Genomic DNA, 19615 nt, shown 5'->3' on the forward strand with positions numbered 1-19615 from the left:
CAATAAGGCTTTAGACAAATTATTGTCCTACAGTGAGCATAGTAGAGCACACCTCCACTGGCTTATAGTATTATGCCTATATCTTTATATTTATGATAATACAGTGATTTTTTTTCATCTGCTTGTTGCATTCAAAACGAAGATTTATGAGTATACAGAAAATCTGAAAGGAAACCTCATTTATTTTATTGAAAGAGTCACAGTCGTTAATATTGACTGAGAACCTCCACCGGTTTTATTTTCTGGTTCTTGCAATCTATTTTGTTTTAGTCACTCAACATCACTCTCAGTCTGGCTGCAGAGTCCATCAAAATTTGTTCCATGTATGGGAGGGAGTAGACAGGTTAACAAAAAGCCTTTTAGGAGGACGGGCTGCTTAATTAGCTCATCAAAACACAGCATCCCAGAGTGACACTAACTCCACTGCCACTATCATCTTGGTATTTGCTGTAAATAAAGGAAATTGCCACTGGGAGCAGTGTGAAAGACATCAGTTTAAAAGAGACACCAACAATATTCATAATATTACAAATTAATGTTTTGTCGAAGGTTGTATCAATGTTTAAAAAATTACTTATATTTACCAAAATTCATGCCGAGAGTTGTTCACTACCAACAACTCAACAATTCCTGTCTGTTTACGACCCAAATCTCACTGCCCGTTGGGATTTCCAAACCTTCTCTTCCCTCGAGTCGCCTTCTTGCATTTTCAGCTCCTCAGCACTGGATCGTGCTGCTGTGAGTCAGTGAATGGCAGCACCAAACAGTTTGCTCTCTCAAGACAATAATTACAAAGCATCATTATAACAAAATAATTTTTAATGGTGACATATCAACTCTTCACTTGAGAATTTCCTTAGACTTTGCCTCAACAGAGCTCACTTGTATTTACTGTGATGATATGAGGATTTGACTGATTATTATGTCACTTACAGGCCATCGTAAGCTTTTTCATTAATAGGGATGGATGAAACTAAATGCCACTGTCACAACTGTCAGCAGATTTTGTTTTTACTAAATACTTAAGTACTGCCCTAGATAAAGCACCCACGCTCCTCCTACTCCTACATAGACAATACAAAAGTCCCAGGAAGGTATTTATTATTTTCCATTTTAATAAAAAAGGGTTCTCTGATTGCTGTTGATACAAACTGTGAAGGGAATAAACTCTTTCAGTGAAGATGACATAAATCCTCTTAATGTCTAATTCATCAATGATGTCAAGTGAATCTGTTTCTTCATTTCCTTGTCTGAGGGTCTTTGAGCTGGACAGGCTGCAATATTATTTACACGTGTTTCATCTCATGTCAGACTAAAAGGTATTATGAGCCATGAATGATTATGGGTTGTAATGCAGCCCCATCTCCCCACCTCTTCTCACACTGGGGGAGGCTTATATAAAAACAAATCTGTGCTCATGAGCAGTTATCATAAGCTCTGTCACTTTTCTGTGTGAGGGAGCATTTGGAAAGACAACTGCCTTGTTATATTATATAACAACATCACTTGAACTTCAGGTCTGATGCTTTTAAGGGGATGTGTTAAATGCTTCTGCAAACAATTCTTAGCGTTTGTTTTCCTCTGTGCGGGGCGGTAAAATGGAAGGGTTCGTTAAGCCATAAGGTTTTAAATATTAAAATGCCTCTCGGATGATTTCCTGATTGTGGTAATAATATGGCAATCATTTTCTTCCTCTCCGTTGCACAGCCCACCCACATGGGACCCCACGAACAAGATCAATCAAATGCAAATACTGTTAGATCCAGGTCTGCTTTGTAGTCATCCTTCCTGCGTAAAAAGCTGTCGACAAGCCTTTGTCTCACATTTGACCTGCTGTCGTGTCACATATAGGAAACATATACCAGAATACACTTCTTTACCCTCCTCGTTACTGACAGTTAAATATTATCTGTGTAGGGGCTGAAATGACCTCCACCTCCTCCAGCATGGGTGTCTAATGGGCGGTGAGGGGGCGGAGGGCAGTCCTCCTCCCACCCCCCAACCCCCCTTTGATCTAATAGCCCCATGGGGAGCAGCACAGCCCATCCACTTCATGTTTCCCATTTGGTGGTTAGAACCCTGATGGGGATGTTTAAGGATGGGAAGCCTTAAAGCCCCCATTTGTTTTCCTGTAGGTAATCGATGGCAGACTCAGGGTTACAGCTAATGTGATTTATGTGTCCTATTTCCACTGTTATGCTTCATGTACAAATTGTCTTTGGTGATGTAAATTCCCCCAATCTTTTCACAACTTGCTGACACTGAATCCCGGCTGCCAAACCCAAGCAATTAATCCATGTTTGTGTCCATTTCCTTTTTTCCCCCTACTAACAACACCCGCAAATCATGAATGTGTTGAATGTTGTTGCACCAAAACTCGATTATTTGCTCAACATCTCATCTCTCCGTGTGACGACAACAAATGCAGAGAGAAAGATACAAACATTTCATCTACATTCCTTGTCAAAACACGGTGACAAGTCCCATGATAAATCTAATTGACAGGCATTCTATTTGGATTTCATGTGGCATAGCACAGTGAAATTAATCGTGCTTCACTCTTGACTTTTAAGTAAATCATCTGCAGTCTAAACACAAAGAAAATCAAATCAGCCTATTCATTCAGTGATGCATACCTACATAATTATGCCACTACCTGCATCAGTTGCAGGTGTACTTTAATATCTCCTCTCAGCCTCGCTTGGAGGGGAACATTGATGCAATAAACATAGACTGTGCTAGAGAAGTGCATTGTGTGTTTAAAAGTTGCTCAAGGAAACAAATGGGAGTATAGTGAATTTATTGTAAACTGTATTTGCGATAGACAGAGTCATCAGATAAAAGCCTTGCAGACATTTTTATTTCTTGCAAAAATTCAAAGATTGCTAGAAAGATTCTCGACTGTGAGAAAGAAAATGGGAAAAAAATAGATGGTCAGAGAGGTGCTAGAAACACTAAGCACAAAGGGGAAAGGAAGAATAGACTACTGATTGAACCAGCAACTGCAATCAACCAAAAGAAAAAACTGCATTTGAAAGCCAAATTCTCTTGCTATATTAGTAAAGTGTATTTTGTTATTACTCCCCCCACAATGTTTAGAAAACACATTTTTTATTTTGTTATTTAAGCTGAGTTCAAGGTGCAGCTTGCAGTGTTGAATTTCTCCCATGATATCTTTTCTGACAAGATGAGAAAACATGTTCCTCAAGCTGCTGCTTGGTTGTCAAGGGAACATTTCTGAAAATGGAGCGTGCTCTGAGAAAGCACGCTAAAATATTTGCATAAAGGCAAATTCCACATTTAAAGGCAAAGAGATCGAACTAAACATTAGAGTTTTCAAAACAGAACCACTTTTACCCTGACTCCTAAAAAACAGGACAATAAAGCCACAGTGAAGCCACTCCACTGCTTCTATATTTCAAGTCCTCTGATTGTTTTCTGTAGATGCTTTATGTTATAGACAGTGTGGCTAGTGTTCTTTATCATCTGCTATCTGTTGTGTGTTAGCCTGCCTGGAGCTTAACAGTGATGAAGCAGTGTCCCTGTCCAGGAGCCAAGGACAGTCCTTTGTAGGAGGCTGAGCAGAGCCTGATGGACGAAGGAGAGAGGGCAGAAGAGGACAGACAAGACTGCTGGATGTACTTCAGGTGGCTGAAATCTCATAAATTATAAAATATAGGCTTGTGTTTATAAAAGTATAATTACACTAATCAGGACTGAGAACTCTGACACAAACTAACTGTAAAGAAAATCCTAAACCTGTGCATAAATCAGTTTCATCTTAAAACAGACAATACCCTTAAGAGACAGTGGTGTGATTTCCTCTGTAGATGCTCATGAATTATAAACACACAGTGAAGGAAGACAAAAGGGGGAATGCTGAGCATGTATAAATAAAGATTATCAGCAGATGTGACTCAAGAGTCTGAGCCCAGGTCAGCTGCCCTCTTTAATGGAGACGTTAACATAGTCTCGGACACCAATGTATATCACAAAAGGTATGTAAATGAAGATATAAATTATAGATTACTAGATGAGATGTGGGAGGATAAACAAAGTGGATGATAGAGGTGTTGTATCAATCTCCCATACTGATTTTAGGGGGAGTGAAACTATTAGGACCACAGACAAGCCATCCCCTCATTTGCATTTATAATTCAGCCGTTCAGCTGAGGCTGTTACCCAGAGTGACTTTGAGCAAACGAGTGAGCAGGTAGCAGTTTAGTGTCTGGCTCAAGGACACGTGGCTGTTAATGGCTGCACTGGCTGTCATGGGGATCAGACCTGTGACCTTTCATTACACAACGATTTTTCTAACCACTGGGCCTTCATCTCTAACAATCTTTTAAATGTGTCGCAGTAACATTTCAGCACCAGTTGGTATTGAATTGAAGCCTGCCATGTGTTTTATAACGACTGTCAAAATGTAAAAAAAAAAGATCGAAGGAACACTAACTTTACAATTTGCAGAGGAGCATATAATTCATCACTCCACTTGTCATTGCTCAATTATGGTCGATAAATCTGGAGACAATAGTCAATAAGAAGAGTGGTGAAAAGCAAACGGCTGTTTCACTTGGCTTCACTTTTCAGACATGAAGCCTCCATATGCTTCCATGATAAAGGCATGATAGAAGTCATAAACAGCCATGATGGCCACTGTCAGCTGATCCACAGCTGGTACATCTGTAACCATATCCATTCATGACTGCAAAAATTGTGCATGATTGATTGCAATTATGTTTAGTTGTCATTACACAGTTGGATGAAAAGTGCAGCCACACTGCATAGAAAACCAATACATTTGACTCTTCAATAACGGCAATTCATGACGTGAGCAGTAAATGGCTTCATACTGTAGTAATGAAAGCAGTTTGGTTCCTCTGAGGAAGGATTAGTGCTAATTGGCCCAGCTGGATAAACAGAGCTAGTGGTGTTAGCATACTACATGACAGAGCAAACACACCAACCGTTTCCTACCTTTATTTAAAATTTTTCATGACCATTATCTCCCATCTCAGGCATTATTACATCTCAGGGGATAAAAATCATCCCTTGACATTTAGTCCCACCCTGGTCTCTTTTTTTCACTTCTCATCATGTCACTTGTCCCCCCGCCCCTTCTTATTCGCTACCCCCACACCTGTACCTCCCCACCTCCCCTTACCCCTCATACTCTTTTGGTCTCAGTCCCCATCTCAGGCTCCTGATTCACTGCTCTGTCAGTAGATCAATAGAAAGGCTCTCTGTCAGGAGGAGCCACAGCGACCCCCCCTCTCCGTCCCCATGTCTCCCCAGACTGCAGACACACAGCCTGCTGGGAAGCTGGCTTTCTACATCCTATACTGGAGAGCATCTCCTCTCCTCCACCCACCTTTTTCTCCTCTCACTTTTCATCTCTGCACCTCAAACCCGATGGAGAGAAAAAAAAAATTCATGGCACCTTAATGGGCTTCTCAAGGAAGAAGAAAACCAGGGTTTTTTCTGGGAGCCAAAAAAGAAACAGCCCGAAAAAATAGGATATCAGCACAAGACACAATGTGAAAAGAAGAGAGGGATGTGAAAGAAAAAAAAAAACAGGGTGAGAGAGAAGTTGTGCATTCAGCTAAGCTGCAAAAGGCTGGCTCGTCTTCCCTCCCCCCCTCCCCGCCTTTCTCCACCCCCTGGAAAAGTGTTCTGTCTCTCTCTCTCTCCCTCTCTCTCTCTACCTCTTTTCTCTCTCCCTGGCTCTGCAGCTGTGGTCTGCTGAGCGTCACCTCCACACAGCAAGTGCCTTTACTTGAGCAGAAGAGGGAGAAGGAAGAGGAGGGTAGCTGCGAGAGAGAGTGAGAGAGAGAAAAAAAAAATCCCAGGAGTGTGTCTGAACACACCAGAGGAGCATCTCTCTGACTTCGCCGAGAGGGCTGAGAAGTGCACAGACGGGCAGAGGCAGGCATCATTGGAGTATCACAGCGCTGGTGGTGCTGGCAGAGCATGCAGAGTGGAGACTGGGGAATCCAGTGGTGCTGTTGATCCTGGTGTCCCTGGCAAAAGCTGCTTGAGCAGGAGAGAGAAAGCGGTGCAGCAGCCCAGGATCTCGCCAGGGGGGCAGCATTTTACAGCGACAACGAAGCGTGGAGACAGCTGAAACCTGCACGCACACACAGAAACACACATGCACACAGCTGAGTGGGGAAGGACAGTTAGTCACACGCTGCATTTAAAAGACTCACTCCACTTCTTCTGAAACAAACAAACTTGCACAGGAAAACAGATACTGAATGTTACATTTTCTTGTCCATGGATGGTGGCTGATGGAGAGGAAAACTTCTGGAGAGGAAATGATCTTTTAAGGAGGACTTACTGCAGAGATTTTTCCACTAAGAATAACTTTCTTTTTTGGGGTGAGTTTAAGCCCTCTATCTAAGCACAACACAAAATAACCTCTATTCTTAGTTGCAGAAATTGAGAGCGGTCTTTGTGACCATTAAGATGCCTCCTTCTGATTCAGTCTGAGCTGTAAGTGGATTATGACGGCAATATTTTGGGATTTCTCTTTTGCCTGAAAAAAAAGAAATAAGAGAGAAATATATCCATGACTGGTGGATTTACGTCTGTCAGAGAAGGAGAGGATCCCGTGCGTTTTCTCCTCTCTTCTCCTGTGGATTACAGATGGGCTTTGTGATCTCTCAGTGCAGTCTCATGGATGATCGCTCGCTGCCAGTCATTAGGATAAAGTACAAAGAGGGACACAAGTGAGTATTCAGCTGGATTTTTATCTCTGAAGGCTTAAGCTTGTATGAAAACAAGGGTGTCGGAAGTGAATCTGCTATGAGAACACATCGCAACGGCTTCTTTTTCTCTTTCAATAGCAGAAAATGTAACTCACTGGTTAAACTGCTGTGTTGTGTTTTATGAATCATTATCAGGGTATAAACGGTACACACACATCCTGATAATTATTACATTTTACAATAGTGACCCTATATGTTTACAGACCATTTGCCAATAAACATAATTTACTAAATGAAGGGTACTGTCTACCCGGCAGGTGGCTTGGGCACGAGCGGAGATTGATTGAAGTGATCTGTGTGAATCCTATTAATGTATCCTGGATTCTGGCCAAGGCAGAAGCAATGGAGGGGAACACCACTGTCTAGCAGCACTATCTGATCTGCCTCCTCACTGTACAAACTGAGCACCCTCTGCACTCCCTCTTCAACAACACTCCTCCTCCTCCTCCTCCTCTCCTCTCCCAGGCAAGGATGGTACCTCCACCTCCCACCAACAAGCCCCACGTGTGCCTTTCCACCATTCTGATCATGAGCAGCATGGCGCTGATTGATGCATACCTGGTGGAGCAGAACCACGGACCACGCAAAATCGGCATCTGCATCATGGTGATGGTGGGAGACATCTGCTTCCTAATCGTCTTGCGTTACGTGGCGGTGTGGGTGGGCGCTGAGGTACGCACGGCCAAGCGAGGCTATGCCATGATCCTCTGGTTCCTTTACATCTTTGTGCTTGAGATCAAGGTCTACTTTGTGTATCAAAACTACAAGGCAGACAGGAAGAGCCTTGATGCTCTCGCAAGGAAAGCATTGACGTTGCTGCTGTCCATTTGCATTCCAGTGCTGTTTGTGGTGCTGGTTGCTATCGACCATATGGAGTATGTTCGCGCCTTCAAGAAGCGCGAGGAGATCCGTAATCGTCTCTTCTGGGTGGTTGTGGACTTGCTGGACATACTGGACATCCAAGCCAACCTGTGGGAACCTCAAAAGAAAGGGCTTCCTTTGTGGGCAGAGGGCCTGATGTTCTTCTACTGCTACATCCTGCTGCTCGTGCTGCCCTGTGTGTCCTTGAGTGAGATCAGCATGCAGGGCATCAACATCGTGCCCCACAAGATGCTCCTCTACCCCATCCTCAGCCTGGTCACCATCAACATCATCACCCTCTTCATCCGTGGGGGAAACATGATTCTGTACAGGGATGCCAGGGTATCCGGGATCCTGATAGGGAAGAACATCCTGGCCATCATCCTAAAGACCTGCAGCTTTGTTCAGTACAGGAGACAGTTGCAGAACGCTTCTCCTGCCTTTGGAGTGGAGCTGCAGAAGAACTCGGTAGCCCACGCTCGCCCTGCCCCCACCCCTCCTCAAGTGGTCATGCAAGACCAGACGCCCCTACCAGAGGTGACGACGTGTGAACATACATGACAGAATGGTGAGGTGAATCCTGGAAATGTCAATATGAATATATATGACCCTCAGGACGCTGGCAGGGCACAATGTTCCACACCTTTTAGGGCATGTGAACACTCATGTGAACACACAGGAGATCATGATCTCCGCTGATGCTTAATGGCACACAGGACACTGCAGACACTTAGCGAGGATAGAGCAGTGCTGTATCCAGAGCTGTCATGGTGCAAAATACAGTATCACTTGTGACTTTGTTAAAGCATTTCCCCCAATGAATTCAGTTAACTGTGTATTTTTTCTAATTGTACAAAAGAAAAAAAAAGGCAACTACTGCAAGATTAGAGAATATATTTTTGAATTGTGTGTGTTGCATTCTAATCTTAAATTTAAAGGTCTGTGTGCTGTGGTGTGTATTTCTGTTGCTCGAATGTTCTTAGTAGTCAAGGGCTTTAACGTGTTAAAGTCGGAGGGAGCAACCAACGAGAGAATCCAAGTAATGAGAATAAGAAATAACGTTAAAGCCTTCTCCTGAAAGAAGTGTGTTTTTATATGTGATTCTTTGATAAAGTATTGTGTACAAGATAAAGGTTTTCCTGCTCTTTCACTCGCTATAAAGGGGTCTTTCATAAAGATATTGGACCAATTGAGTATATTTCACTTTTTAATTAAAATTCAGCAAATGTCCTTTAATTAACCTGGGTTACAAAAGAAAACAGACAATGATTTTTTTTTCGCTCCGGTTCAATCTACAATTAGAGACAACTTAATTGCTGAAGAGGTGCCTTTGCAATGTCATTCATCTCGAGAGTGATCATTACATTCCAGGCTGCTTATTTTAAACAAGGAGGCGAAATAAATTCTTGGTGCAGTTATGAACACTTTGATCACTGCAAAGGGTGACTATGGTGCTGTAGTCATAGGACAGAATACACAGCCAAGGGGCAACACTGCAGATGGATAAATGATTCCCAAATAAGGAAACCTGTTTAATATCCTCCTCAGGCACTCAGTGACTATCTGTGCCTGTGCTTAGTGGCAGATCTTTGTAAGCACTGTCATTTTGTTCTTCACACAAAAGTACAAAATGGATACTTTGGTCCAGTGATGTGAATCCACAACAACAGCCAAGAAAACATCACATCTTCTAATACGACAAATCTCTTTATGTCTTGAGCAATCTTTTTTATCTCCATCATCACCAGTTGAATCAGAGCTAGACTTTTTTTTGTTGCTTTTTAGTAACAAAGACATGTTAGTATAAAAACTGAGTGTCAATAGCAGAAGAAAAGCCACTGAGAAATCTGTTTGCTCGAAGGAGGATTTTTAGTGGGTGGGCCATTGCTAACACAGCCAGAGATGCAAAGACAAATCGAACAATGAGGTCAGGTGGTATGATATGATGCAGCGCAAAAAAAAAAAAAAAAAAAAAAAAATAGTTATACAGGCACAGGTGCCAAAGTAAAAAAAAAATAAAAATGCACTACATTTTTTACAATATATTCCTCTTGTACTCAGGTTACTTTCCTTTGCATAATCTCTCTCTCACCAGTGACTGCTTGCATAATTTAAAGCAGACTGGCTGTCCGTGTTTGTTAAAACCCTGAGAGTGCAGAAGCCGGTCCCACATTTTCTGTACAAGGCACAGCTACACAAAGGTGGCAACTTACTGTGGCACAAAACAGGCTATCACATTAAGACTGCTGTAGCTAGCATTATTTGTCTGTGGCTTGCAAAATTACAACATCAGCAATTTAGACACTATAATATACTGTTGGATTGTATTGTTTTTACAGAACTATAGCAATGAAAGGAAAACATCCATCCTTTGGAGCTATACTGAATGTGCTGAATGATGAATTTGGTTAGTGTGATGAACAATGAGGAAATGTTTCTCCAAAGATGGGCTGCATAGCAGTTTTAATGGTGTGGGTCACAATGTAAAGATTCTGATGAAAACAACAGTATTCTATTGTGTGCTACCATCAATATAAAACGTTTTATATAGTTTGAACATAATACTGTCTTACAAAAGTACAAATAACTTTGTGAAGGCCCACAAGGCCATTCTCTCTTACGTATAAAAATAAAAAATAAATCTGCTCCCTTTCAAAAAGCAGAGATGACAGGCAGTAGGTTGTCGATATTCTAACTGATGGAGCTGTTGGTAAAAGCAGAAATGTGGATAAGAAAACCAGCAGCAGTTGGTTTATATAAGGAACATGACTATTGTTGCTTAATTACACATATAAGTAAGTACATTCACAAGCACAGATTTCCATTCAGGATCAAAGAAGGGCTTACATCTGTCCCAGCATACAATGTATGGAGGACAGAGAAACACCCTGGATAGGTCAGCAGTCCACTGCAGAGCAAACAGACACGCACACACTGTTTCACATTATGTGAGTCTCTACTTCACATGATCTGCATGTATTTTGACCGTGTAAGGACAAAAAGAGCATGAACAAAAGAGCAGCAATGGGAAATTATGCAAACTCATGCTAAGATTCAAACCAAGGTCCCCATTGCTGTGATGTGACAACTGAACCCCTGTGACACCCTGCAAAGCACATTCTGATTCATTCCAACTCCAATTTACAGTAAATGTTGGGTGTGTCTAACATAATTATCCGTATATTGTGAATACAGGCATAAGCAAAACATTTGTATTTGAAGTAATGCATTTCCTGGATACTGGGTGGGTTGCCATGCAAGGTTATTATAGTTAACTAAAAAAAAATAATATATATACAGCAAATTTCTTTTGTTTAATTTTTTGTAAATTTGTCCAAAAACAAGCATAAGGAGGAATTGGTGGATATCTCTATTGAAACCCAAAGTGTTGTATTTTTATTGTAATGCCAATTCTGAACTTCAGTCTTGCCCCTGACAAATTCCTCCTTTATATCATAATAAAAAACCCTAAAACTAATACTGAAACTAATTAAAACTTAACTATTTTTAAACAATAAAAACTAAACTGAATTGAGAACACCCACTCTGGAAACTAACTGAAGATAAACTGAACTGAAAAATTAAAAATGAAATAAAAATAAAAACTAATGAAAAATACAAAACTGTAATGACTCTGTTGCCATGAGCACGACCAGATGATGCTCTAGAGTCATACACCAAAACCAGATGGCTGAAGAAGCCGTAATGAACTCATTTTGGCTCAATCTAAAAGCTATTACTCACTCTATAGTGTGTTAATTCTTTAGTCTGTTAAATCAAATATAAGCTGAACATCAGGCAGTGCTCTGTGTCTATTACTATATCTGATGTTTGTCTGGCAAAATATATAAAATGGCATCACTGTTCATCAACATTTGATCAACAATCACTGATAATTAGTGTACAACTAGAGTTCATATCAGTATGTTTCCATCATGTCCAAATGGCTTTAAGAACAAAAAGATGATCCAATCCTCTGGGAGCCACAAGTGTGCCTTTGGGCAGTCACCCAACGCAATCTACCCACACCCTCCCACCCCAATGCACATCACCCTTACTGCACTGCCAGATTCTGAATGAATGTTGCATTCATCCAGATGAGCATGTTTTTTTGCTCTGTACTCTCGAATGTTAATAAACTGGGAAGGCTGTTGGATGCACCTACACACTTACCACATTAACACTGACAAAGCGGCCCGTGCCAAGCAAGCAAGACAAACGGCCGCAGTAAATTCACAGCCCGACCTTCGGCCGTCTTGGATGGCAACAGAGCCGGGAAACAAATGTATTTTTCATGGAAGACATGTTACAGCACGAGGAGAACAAACCAGTACAGAAAATTAATGCTCATCATGTATTGATTCTCTTGTCTGCTTTTACTGATTTTAGATGTAAAAAGACCACTCTCTTAAAACAAATGACGACAGGTTGTTTTTCTTTTTTTAGATGAAGCACTGTAAAGTGTGCGATGCTGCTGGACTGGGTGTATTTAATGCGCCTCTGTAATGCTGTAACTTAAATCTCTGCATTTCTCAAACAGTGGAGAGGCCAGTTCACATGCTAATGAATGCTTTAATCTAAAATTCAGATGCTGTGCACATGAGGAAAACGCAGAAAGGTCAGAAAGTTATACTGCAGAGACTCATCTAACTCCTACTAAACATACTATACTGTACGTACACACACTTTCCAAGGACGTGCACATTAGCTCTGGGCAACATTTAACATCCTTGAACAATTTTGCTGAACAGTCGCAATTATCTATTCCTCAGTCAAAACACTTGTGCAACTTATCTTTTTTTATGGTGCACTCAATCACCAAATTACCGCCAGTGTAATTAGAAAACTGTTTCCTCACATATACCCCTTAGACATGCATGTATGCATTTTATGAGAGGAGATCTGCGTGTTGCTATTCGCTGTGCCCCCGTAACAGGAAAGGTCTCACTATCTTGCTCATGCACAGTTCGGCGAGGATTAACTGCAGCTGTGAAGTGTGAACACGACGGAGAATCAAGCCTGTGACTCGCAGCTACAGTATGATCTTTCTAATAATCAGGTCACTCTGCTGGACTGCTAGCAACTTTCCGTCGACCCAACAGGGAACCCAGGTGTCAGAGATGAGAGCTGGTTGCTCAGAGCGCTGTGAAGTGCCGAATGTAAATGTGAATTATGGAGAGGTGTTTCAATATTTAAACTTGTTGGCAGTTTCTTGAGATTTAGCATTTAAATCCGTGCAATTCTGCGAGTTTTCTATCAGGCGGTGTTGACCTATAAAAGATTCAGGTGGTTTATGATTCTCTCTGTTGCTTACAGGGCTTTTTCTCAAGCACCCATTTATATGTAAAGGTATTAGTCAAGTCCCTAAAGATCTGAGAGAACATTTGCTCTGTGTAATACCTATTGTTAAAGGAAACATTGATCACTACATGTGTCTGTGGCTGTAGTTTGATTTATATTTGTAAAGCATTTGTTATTCACTTGGACTGAAGGGATTTTTCATTCCACGTTTAACTTGTTTTTTTGCTAAAGCTGCACAACATTTCACCTTGTGGCAGAAAGCGTATTTTCAGGTCCACCCCCTGCAGTTGGTCAATTCCACTCTATAACACCTGTCACTCATTTTGATGAGCTGTCTACCTTGAAACAGCATCTGGCCCAAGGCTGAGGAAACTGCCGTCACAAAAACCACCACAGGCATTAATGAAACAGATGGTGAGTGCAGGCAGATTTTAAGAGAAACAGCAGTTATTTCATACCTCTGTCCACCATTGTTGCTATGACTTCCCTGTGCTAAATGCCCACAAACCAGCCCAAGGCAAATGGATTTCTGCCCAAAATGTCCTGGATTTTACTGAAAAGTCCGTTTGTAATATTGTTTTTGTGTTGATGACGGCCAGTGTTGGAGTGACTGTGCTATTTTTCATTCTAATGAGGCAAATCTGGCATTATACATTTTTCCGCAGAATGCTGCTGGCATGGCAGTGGCTACAAACAGAAAATTATGACTAAGCATGCATGCTTGGTTGGGGGCGGTTCTCAGCTGGGTCCTGAAAGATTAAATGCAGCCTCACAGAGGAGGTGGGATATCCCTTACAATGGATACTGGAGGGTAACAGAACTGACACTGTGTTTTGCAACAGATGATTAAAAATATCAGTTAATGTGCTCACTAAAGGTTAAATGTTAAATTGTTAGTCACTTGTGATCTTGAATATTTGACTTTGAGAGGAGCTACAACTGTTTAACAAGATAAATAGCATTAAGATATAACACACTAAAAATGTATTCCCCTTAATTTTTGGTTTAAAATGTTTGACAGCCTGCTAAAAAATCCACGTCCACATAATCTTAGTGAGCATGAATGAATATTACTAGTGAGAAAGCACCAGATGTCAAAAATGTCAACTATTCCTTTAAGACAGGAAGAAAACCTAATTACACGTGCTCTGAATGAATCACAATTTAATAAACATGCTGTCATTTAAAAATGTCAGCAAATGTTTTGCTGACGGATATGTTTGTTATTCCAAATGGGTCCACTGTGTCATGTTGTGCATTGGAATTTTACTGACGTTAACCTTTTTCCTTACAAATATCACTGATCTCTTTAAAAAAAACGATGACACAGTAAATGGCCAAAAGATAAATAGATAAGAAAGAGCAAATGCTTAACCTTATGTGTTACAGATAGGCATTTTTCACCGACATTTTGACATGTCACTGAAGGAAAACCACAGGTGTAAATAATAAAATCAATGATGGCTGAATTTCATTTAGCTGCTTTTAGGGTTCTGATATTGTGTATGATGGCTCACTGTCATGGCTTACTGACACTAAAATGGAGCCATTGTTAATGTAATTAGTAACACATGTTTTCCTACTGTGATTGATAAGTCAAAATGTAAAAAAAAAAAGAACGTGTCTTAAAAATGTTTTCTGTCGCCATTTCATAATTAATATTCCTTCAGGTCTTGGGGATTAAACATGACCATTGTGTCCATCTTATGGTGCTAACGTTAGCTTAATTAGCTATCTAACTAATGCTGATAAATGAGAAGCCTACTTCTGTCTGCCTCTGTGTGAAACCGAGGGCCCATTGTTTAAAAAAAGTATTTTGAGTGGTAAATCTGACACTGTTCATTGTAAACTGCATGTGTGCCATGCCAGAATGGAAAGCTTGACAGGCTTAGCGACATAACTGAGGGGGTAGAGCTTACGCTGTACGAGCCGTACCGTGAACAACAGGCAAGCTGAAGTGCCTACGACAGAGACACAGCACAGCACAGTACTGAGTGCCGTTCACCACAGAGTTTTGGCACCGTGTGTAAACGCGCCATCAGTGAATGGTCAGTTACGCCTGTGTTTTTAATGCTATTACATGAAAGTTTCTGCTGTGAATAATAACCATCCACTTTGCAGCACTACAAGTCAATTTGTTCTTTTCATTTTCTGGCTGTAGACTTAATGGTTGAGTCTCACGGCTCTCATCAAACTGTACAAGCTGTTTCCACAGAGCAGTTAGAATAAGCCAATTATAGGCTACTTGTCCTGCAAAAAAAACAGCTGAAGCAAACTGATGGCTTCGTCTTAAGACCCAGATTTTTTTTTCTTATGAGCTGGTGAAGACCAAACGGATCTAAAAGGTCAGTGAATATTGGACTGCACCTCTACCTCCTTGCCCATAATTTCCACTGCACTCTACGAACTATGAAAAGACCACTTCTCATTTGATAGTCTGCAGGATTTTCTTTTTTTTTTTTTACAAAGGGTTGGTAAGCCACATAAAGTCATAGAATTATAGAGAATGAAAATGAGGTAGGAATCAAGTAAAAGCAGTAATTCAGACTGTTTGAGCCTAGTGCTTCTGTTCAACCAGTAATTGTTAAAACCTGATTTCCAACCCTCACCGGGCCAGTCCTCCCCACCAATTAATCCATAATTATATGTAATGCCTCTTCCACCCAGGAGCCTGTGATTTGTAGAGAGGATTTAAGAAATAATAGAGCAAATGATAATGGGTGTTTTGTTGAATTTTTAAAAAACCTGTGTGTGAGTATTTACGTATTTCATTCTCAAATTAAAATTAATAGCATATAATGGCTGTAGTATAACAAGACAATCACCGTGAGAATTGGTCTGCTGTTTGCGCACTGAATGTGTTTATTCCCTTTGTTTTAGGGTTGAATTTGGTGTGAAAGGGAAAGCCAGGAGACAGAGAACCTCTTTCAGAGAGCACTGACACACTCCCCATGTTCGTACAGGCACAGACAGACAGGTCCAGATGCTCCCCAGTCCTACAGCTGCTGTGTATTAATAATCAGGATAACCACAAGTCTATCGTCCTGAGTGGATGGATCCAGTCTGCTTTGTTGCTATGTAGGCTTCTTTAGGTTTGGTTCGCTCTCTTTCAGTATCCTGCCGTACAGCCAAAAGGTTTGATGAGCTTTAAAACTTGGTTCAGCTGAAATTAATTTGCATGTTTTTTCTGGTTTTCCTCATTTGATAAAATATCAGTACCCAAAAAGCAAGGGTCCATTTAATCGTTAGTTACTAGGGAAGAGTCTTAGTCAAGGCAGTTTTTATTAGTAGGATAGTCGCAGAAAAAAACAACAACATCAAACTCTGTTCAGGACTTGTGCACCTGGGCAAAAGTATCAGGGGATTGTTGCAACACAGACCTTTTCACATGTAACACAGGGAGTCACTTACTGGAGCACTGCTGCACATGCGGTCCCATTTGCTGTCTGTACCCAGACTGGGAGCTCAAGAACAGGGGGAGTTTAAACACTACTACTGCCAAAGAGCAAGGCCGGACTGAGCCACAGAACCGAAGTGGGACAGACCAACAGAGAAACGGCGGGTTCAGGCGGGGACAGGAGAGGCATGAATCGGAGGAAGAAGAGTACATTTGTAGAAGTTAATTTGTAAGTAAATGTCGATGTTATACATCATCATCGTGTCAATACGTTTGCAAGTGTTTGTTTTTATCAAGTTGGAAGTGATTTATTCTGTGTTTTCAACAACGAGACTTATGTAATGTTATTAGTCTGTTTAAATAAATTAACTAGGTTAAATGTTCAGTCTCCTTGCTTCTTGTTCCAACACATTCAGAATTCCTTCCGATTTTTCCATTATCATCTATATATATATATATATTAACCATCATCTATTATATATATATATTAGCCACGAATAGTCGACTACTGGCTTTATCTAACGACTACTAGTTGACAAGAAAAATCTTTAGTGATTGCATCTGTGTATTGGAACTGGAATGCCATTCCTTCACTATTTATCTATCGTAGATGGTCAAGCACAAGCCTCTGGTTGCACCTTGGCCCACTGCTACACAGTGTGCAGGCAAGATTTCAACATTGTTTCATTTAGAGATTGGGTGATGCTTAATTTTATAATAGCTCTGCCCACAAAACTTCTGTTCCCCTTGCACTTAATCAACAATTAAAGTGCAGGTTAGTTTTCATTATCTTTGTGCCCTGACATGTCCACTCAGGGGAGAGAAAATTAGCATGTGGTACATACTGAAATAGTTTTTTTTCTTCCCTTTAATTATTAAAAATAATTAACAATATATTTAAAAATCACCTTGACATTAATTTTTGACTGCAATAAGGGAAGACTACTTGTGATTCGATTTCAGTTGGACTTTAATTACACAAAGCAGCATCTTAGCTCAGAGTAAGTAAAATATTTCCAGAGGCATTTTCATCATGAAATATTAGCTGCAGTTGCAGAGCTTGGGGACACTGCATCACTCACTCTGTGCGAGATGAGAGCTCTGTTTGACGAATGAACTGACTGACCTTGGCCTCTGATGAAATCTTCTCATGTGAAAAATCTGCAAATTATTCATGTTCCATTATTTAACTTTTATTATTGCAGTATCACACCTTTTTTCCCCACATTTTCTTTAGTCTGTCACAGTTAGGATTAGTTTCAATTTCTACTATTCTGTCAGTGCATTTGGTATAATGGCAAATCTGCGATGTACTGTATAGTAAATAGATATATTTGAAAAATAAGCAGATTTGATCAACAATATGCATAAACAGCGAGAGAAAAGCCATACAAAAGGTAAGAAATACCTAAGTAAGCTTACTGTGCCACCAAATCCTACACGCTGGAACTATGAATAAGAAAACAAAATAAAACTGACAGTGGATTTTCTTTGTATTCTTTTCCTTTATTGCAAAGTCCTCTACCTGAACAAAAGAAGAATGTAGAATGAATATAAATCAAATGATATGTAAAGCATTTCTCACTCAGTAGCATTTTCTTGTTATTTTCTTTGTTAAACAGAATCTTGTAAGTTTTAAAAATAAAAGAACTGAAGAAAGAACAAAACATTACATAAATACACAAGACCACTTACAGCACCAGAGCTCTTGATATCTCTCAAGTAGCCCTTGAAGCTGACTTCATACAATAACTATGTATAGCACATAGCGTTTACTTCACAGCAAAGTTGTTTACAGTAGCATCTGAAAACCTTAAACAGACTCAGAGGACGAGGCCTTTTGATGATGTAGTCAGTTTTTGACCTGCGTTAAAGAGATGTTTGGCTGCTGATCATTAGAGCAACTTTATTAATGTGAAGAGAAAGGTTAAAGGTGTATCAGCTGGTTGTAAATGGCTATAACATATACTGCCAGACTGCCAGGGGTGGTATAGATAAAGTGCCCTCTGGAGAGAGCTGGGAAAGCTTGGGGAGAGATAGAGGAAGACGGAGCAGCTTGCAGCTCAGTGAGGGATGTGGGGAGGAGAGGGAACGGGGGATGTTGGTGTTCACAGAAGGCAGACCAAAGAACTTATATAGATGGAAGCAGTGAGCTGAGCTTTCTGTGGCCAACGGGATGGTGGGAACAGAAGGGAGATGAGTCACAAGCATGCCAAACAGGAATGACCCCTCTCGCAGAGATGTCTTCTGGGAAATTGTCTAGGCAAGACAGCATGGGGGCAGGAGCCATTTGCCCGCCACCATCGAACTTGCCTTACTATCGATGGCCATGTAGTGACATTCCCTAACCTTCTTCGTATCTGTGGACACAAGGGGGATTATTTATAAGCTTATTAAACCGTAAATTCTGAAACAGTGCCGGACAATGAGTAGGAGGCATATATTAAGCTGCCAAGTTGCCAAGCTGATAAAATAGTGTAGATGAAAGGAGGCAATCATACACCTCATGCTTTGATGAGCAATATGTATTCCAAATCACAGCAGGTTGTGTAGGTGAAGTCTTAACATACAGTATAATGTTAACTTTTCTCCACAAAACATTCACTTCTAGCTTTGACACCTACATGACCTTGTAGGATTTAATTGTTCCATTTGAGGATTCTTCCATGTACCCATGCTCGTGTAACCTAATTAGTGACAGGAAAGTAGGAAATCAAGATGAAGCAGGGTGAAAGAAGGGTGGGGGATGAACGTAATGTGATAGAGATAAGGTCAGAAACCATAACCTCGGAGCTGATATATAAAGTGGAAGAGGCCGATGAGCCCTGAAAATAAATAAGATTTTATGCAGAGGATTTCTGAATTTCCACCAATGATCTTCCTGTTTAAGTGTGTCATTCTGACAGAGGGATGTTTATTGGTTAATCATGGATTTATGATATGAGAGGCAGTACCATAAAAAGATTGTTATCCCACTCATACGTCCTTTAGATAAAAGGCTAGAAACAACATCCATTTAGCTTATTTTAGCATAAAGACTGGAAACTGCTAGCATGGCTCTGTCCAATGGCAACAAAATCACCCTGTGAGCACCTAACCTTAATGCACATTATATACCATTTATACCTGATATTAAAATGTAATCTGTATCCAGTGATATGAATGTGATCCGATCTGCCCGACCAGATCTGGTGGTAGTTTGGCTTTCATTGTGTACGGGCTTAGTGTAAACGCAATCCACAATGTGCTAGCATCCGTACACAACATGACTGATGTTAGATAT

The 19615-nt window shown here is 40.6% G+C and overlaps 1 protein-coding gene across 1 annotated transcript; it reads left to right on the forward strand.

Annotated features, from left to right (window-relative positions):
* The first annotated feature begins 5686 nt into the window (after window positions 1–5686).
* Window positions 5687–16700, forward strand: LOC127351238 (transmembrane protein 121). The gene is made up of 2 exons (XM_051378566.1): window positions 5687–6734; window positions 7031–16700. The coding sequence occupies exon 2, from the start codon at window positions 7245–7247 to the stop codon at window positions 8193–8195; it is 951 nt and encodes a 316-aa protein (XP_051234526.1). The 5' UTR covers window positions 5687–6734; window positions 7031–7244; the 3' UTR covers window positions 8196–16700.
* The last annotated feature ends 2915 nt before the right edge of the window (window positions 16701–19615 follow it).

The sequence above is a fragment of the Dicentrarchus labrax genome, unplaced genomic scaffold (assembly GCF_905237075.1).
Source record: "Dicentrarchus labrax unplaced genomic scaffold, dlabrax2021, whole genome shotgun sequence".
Taxonomy (NCBI): Eukaryota; Metazoa; Chordata; class Actinopteri; family Moronidae; genus Dicentrarchus; species Dicentrarchus labrax.

What these genes read in the sequence shown, in the direction of transcription:
- LOC127351238 (XM_051378566.1), top strand. Translation starts at nt 7,245, where the DNA reads ATGGTACCTCCACCTCCCACCAACAAGCCCCACGTGTGCCTTTCCACC.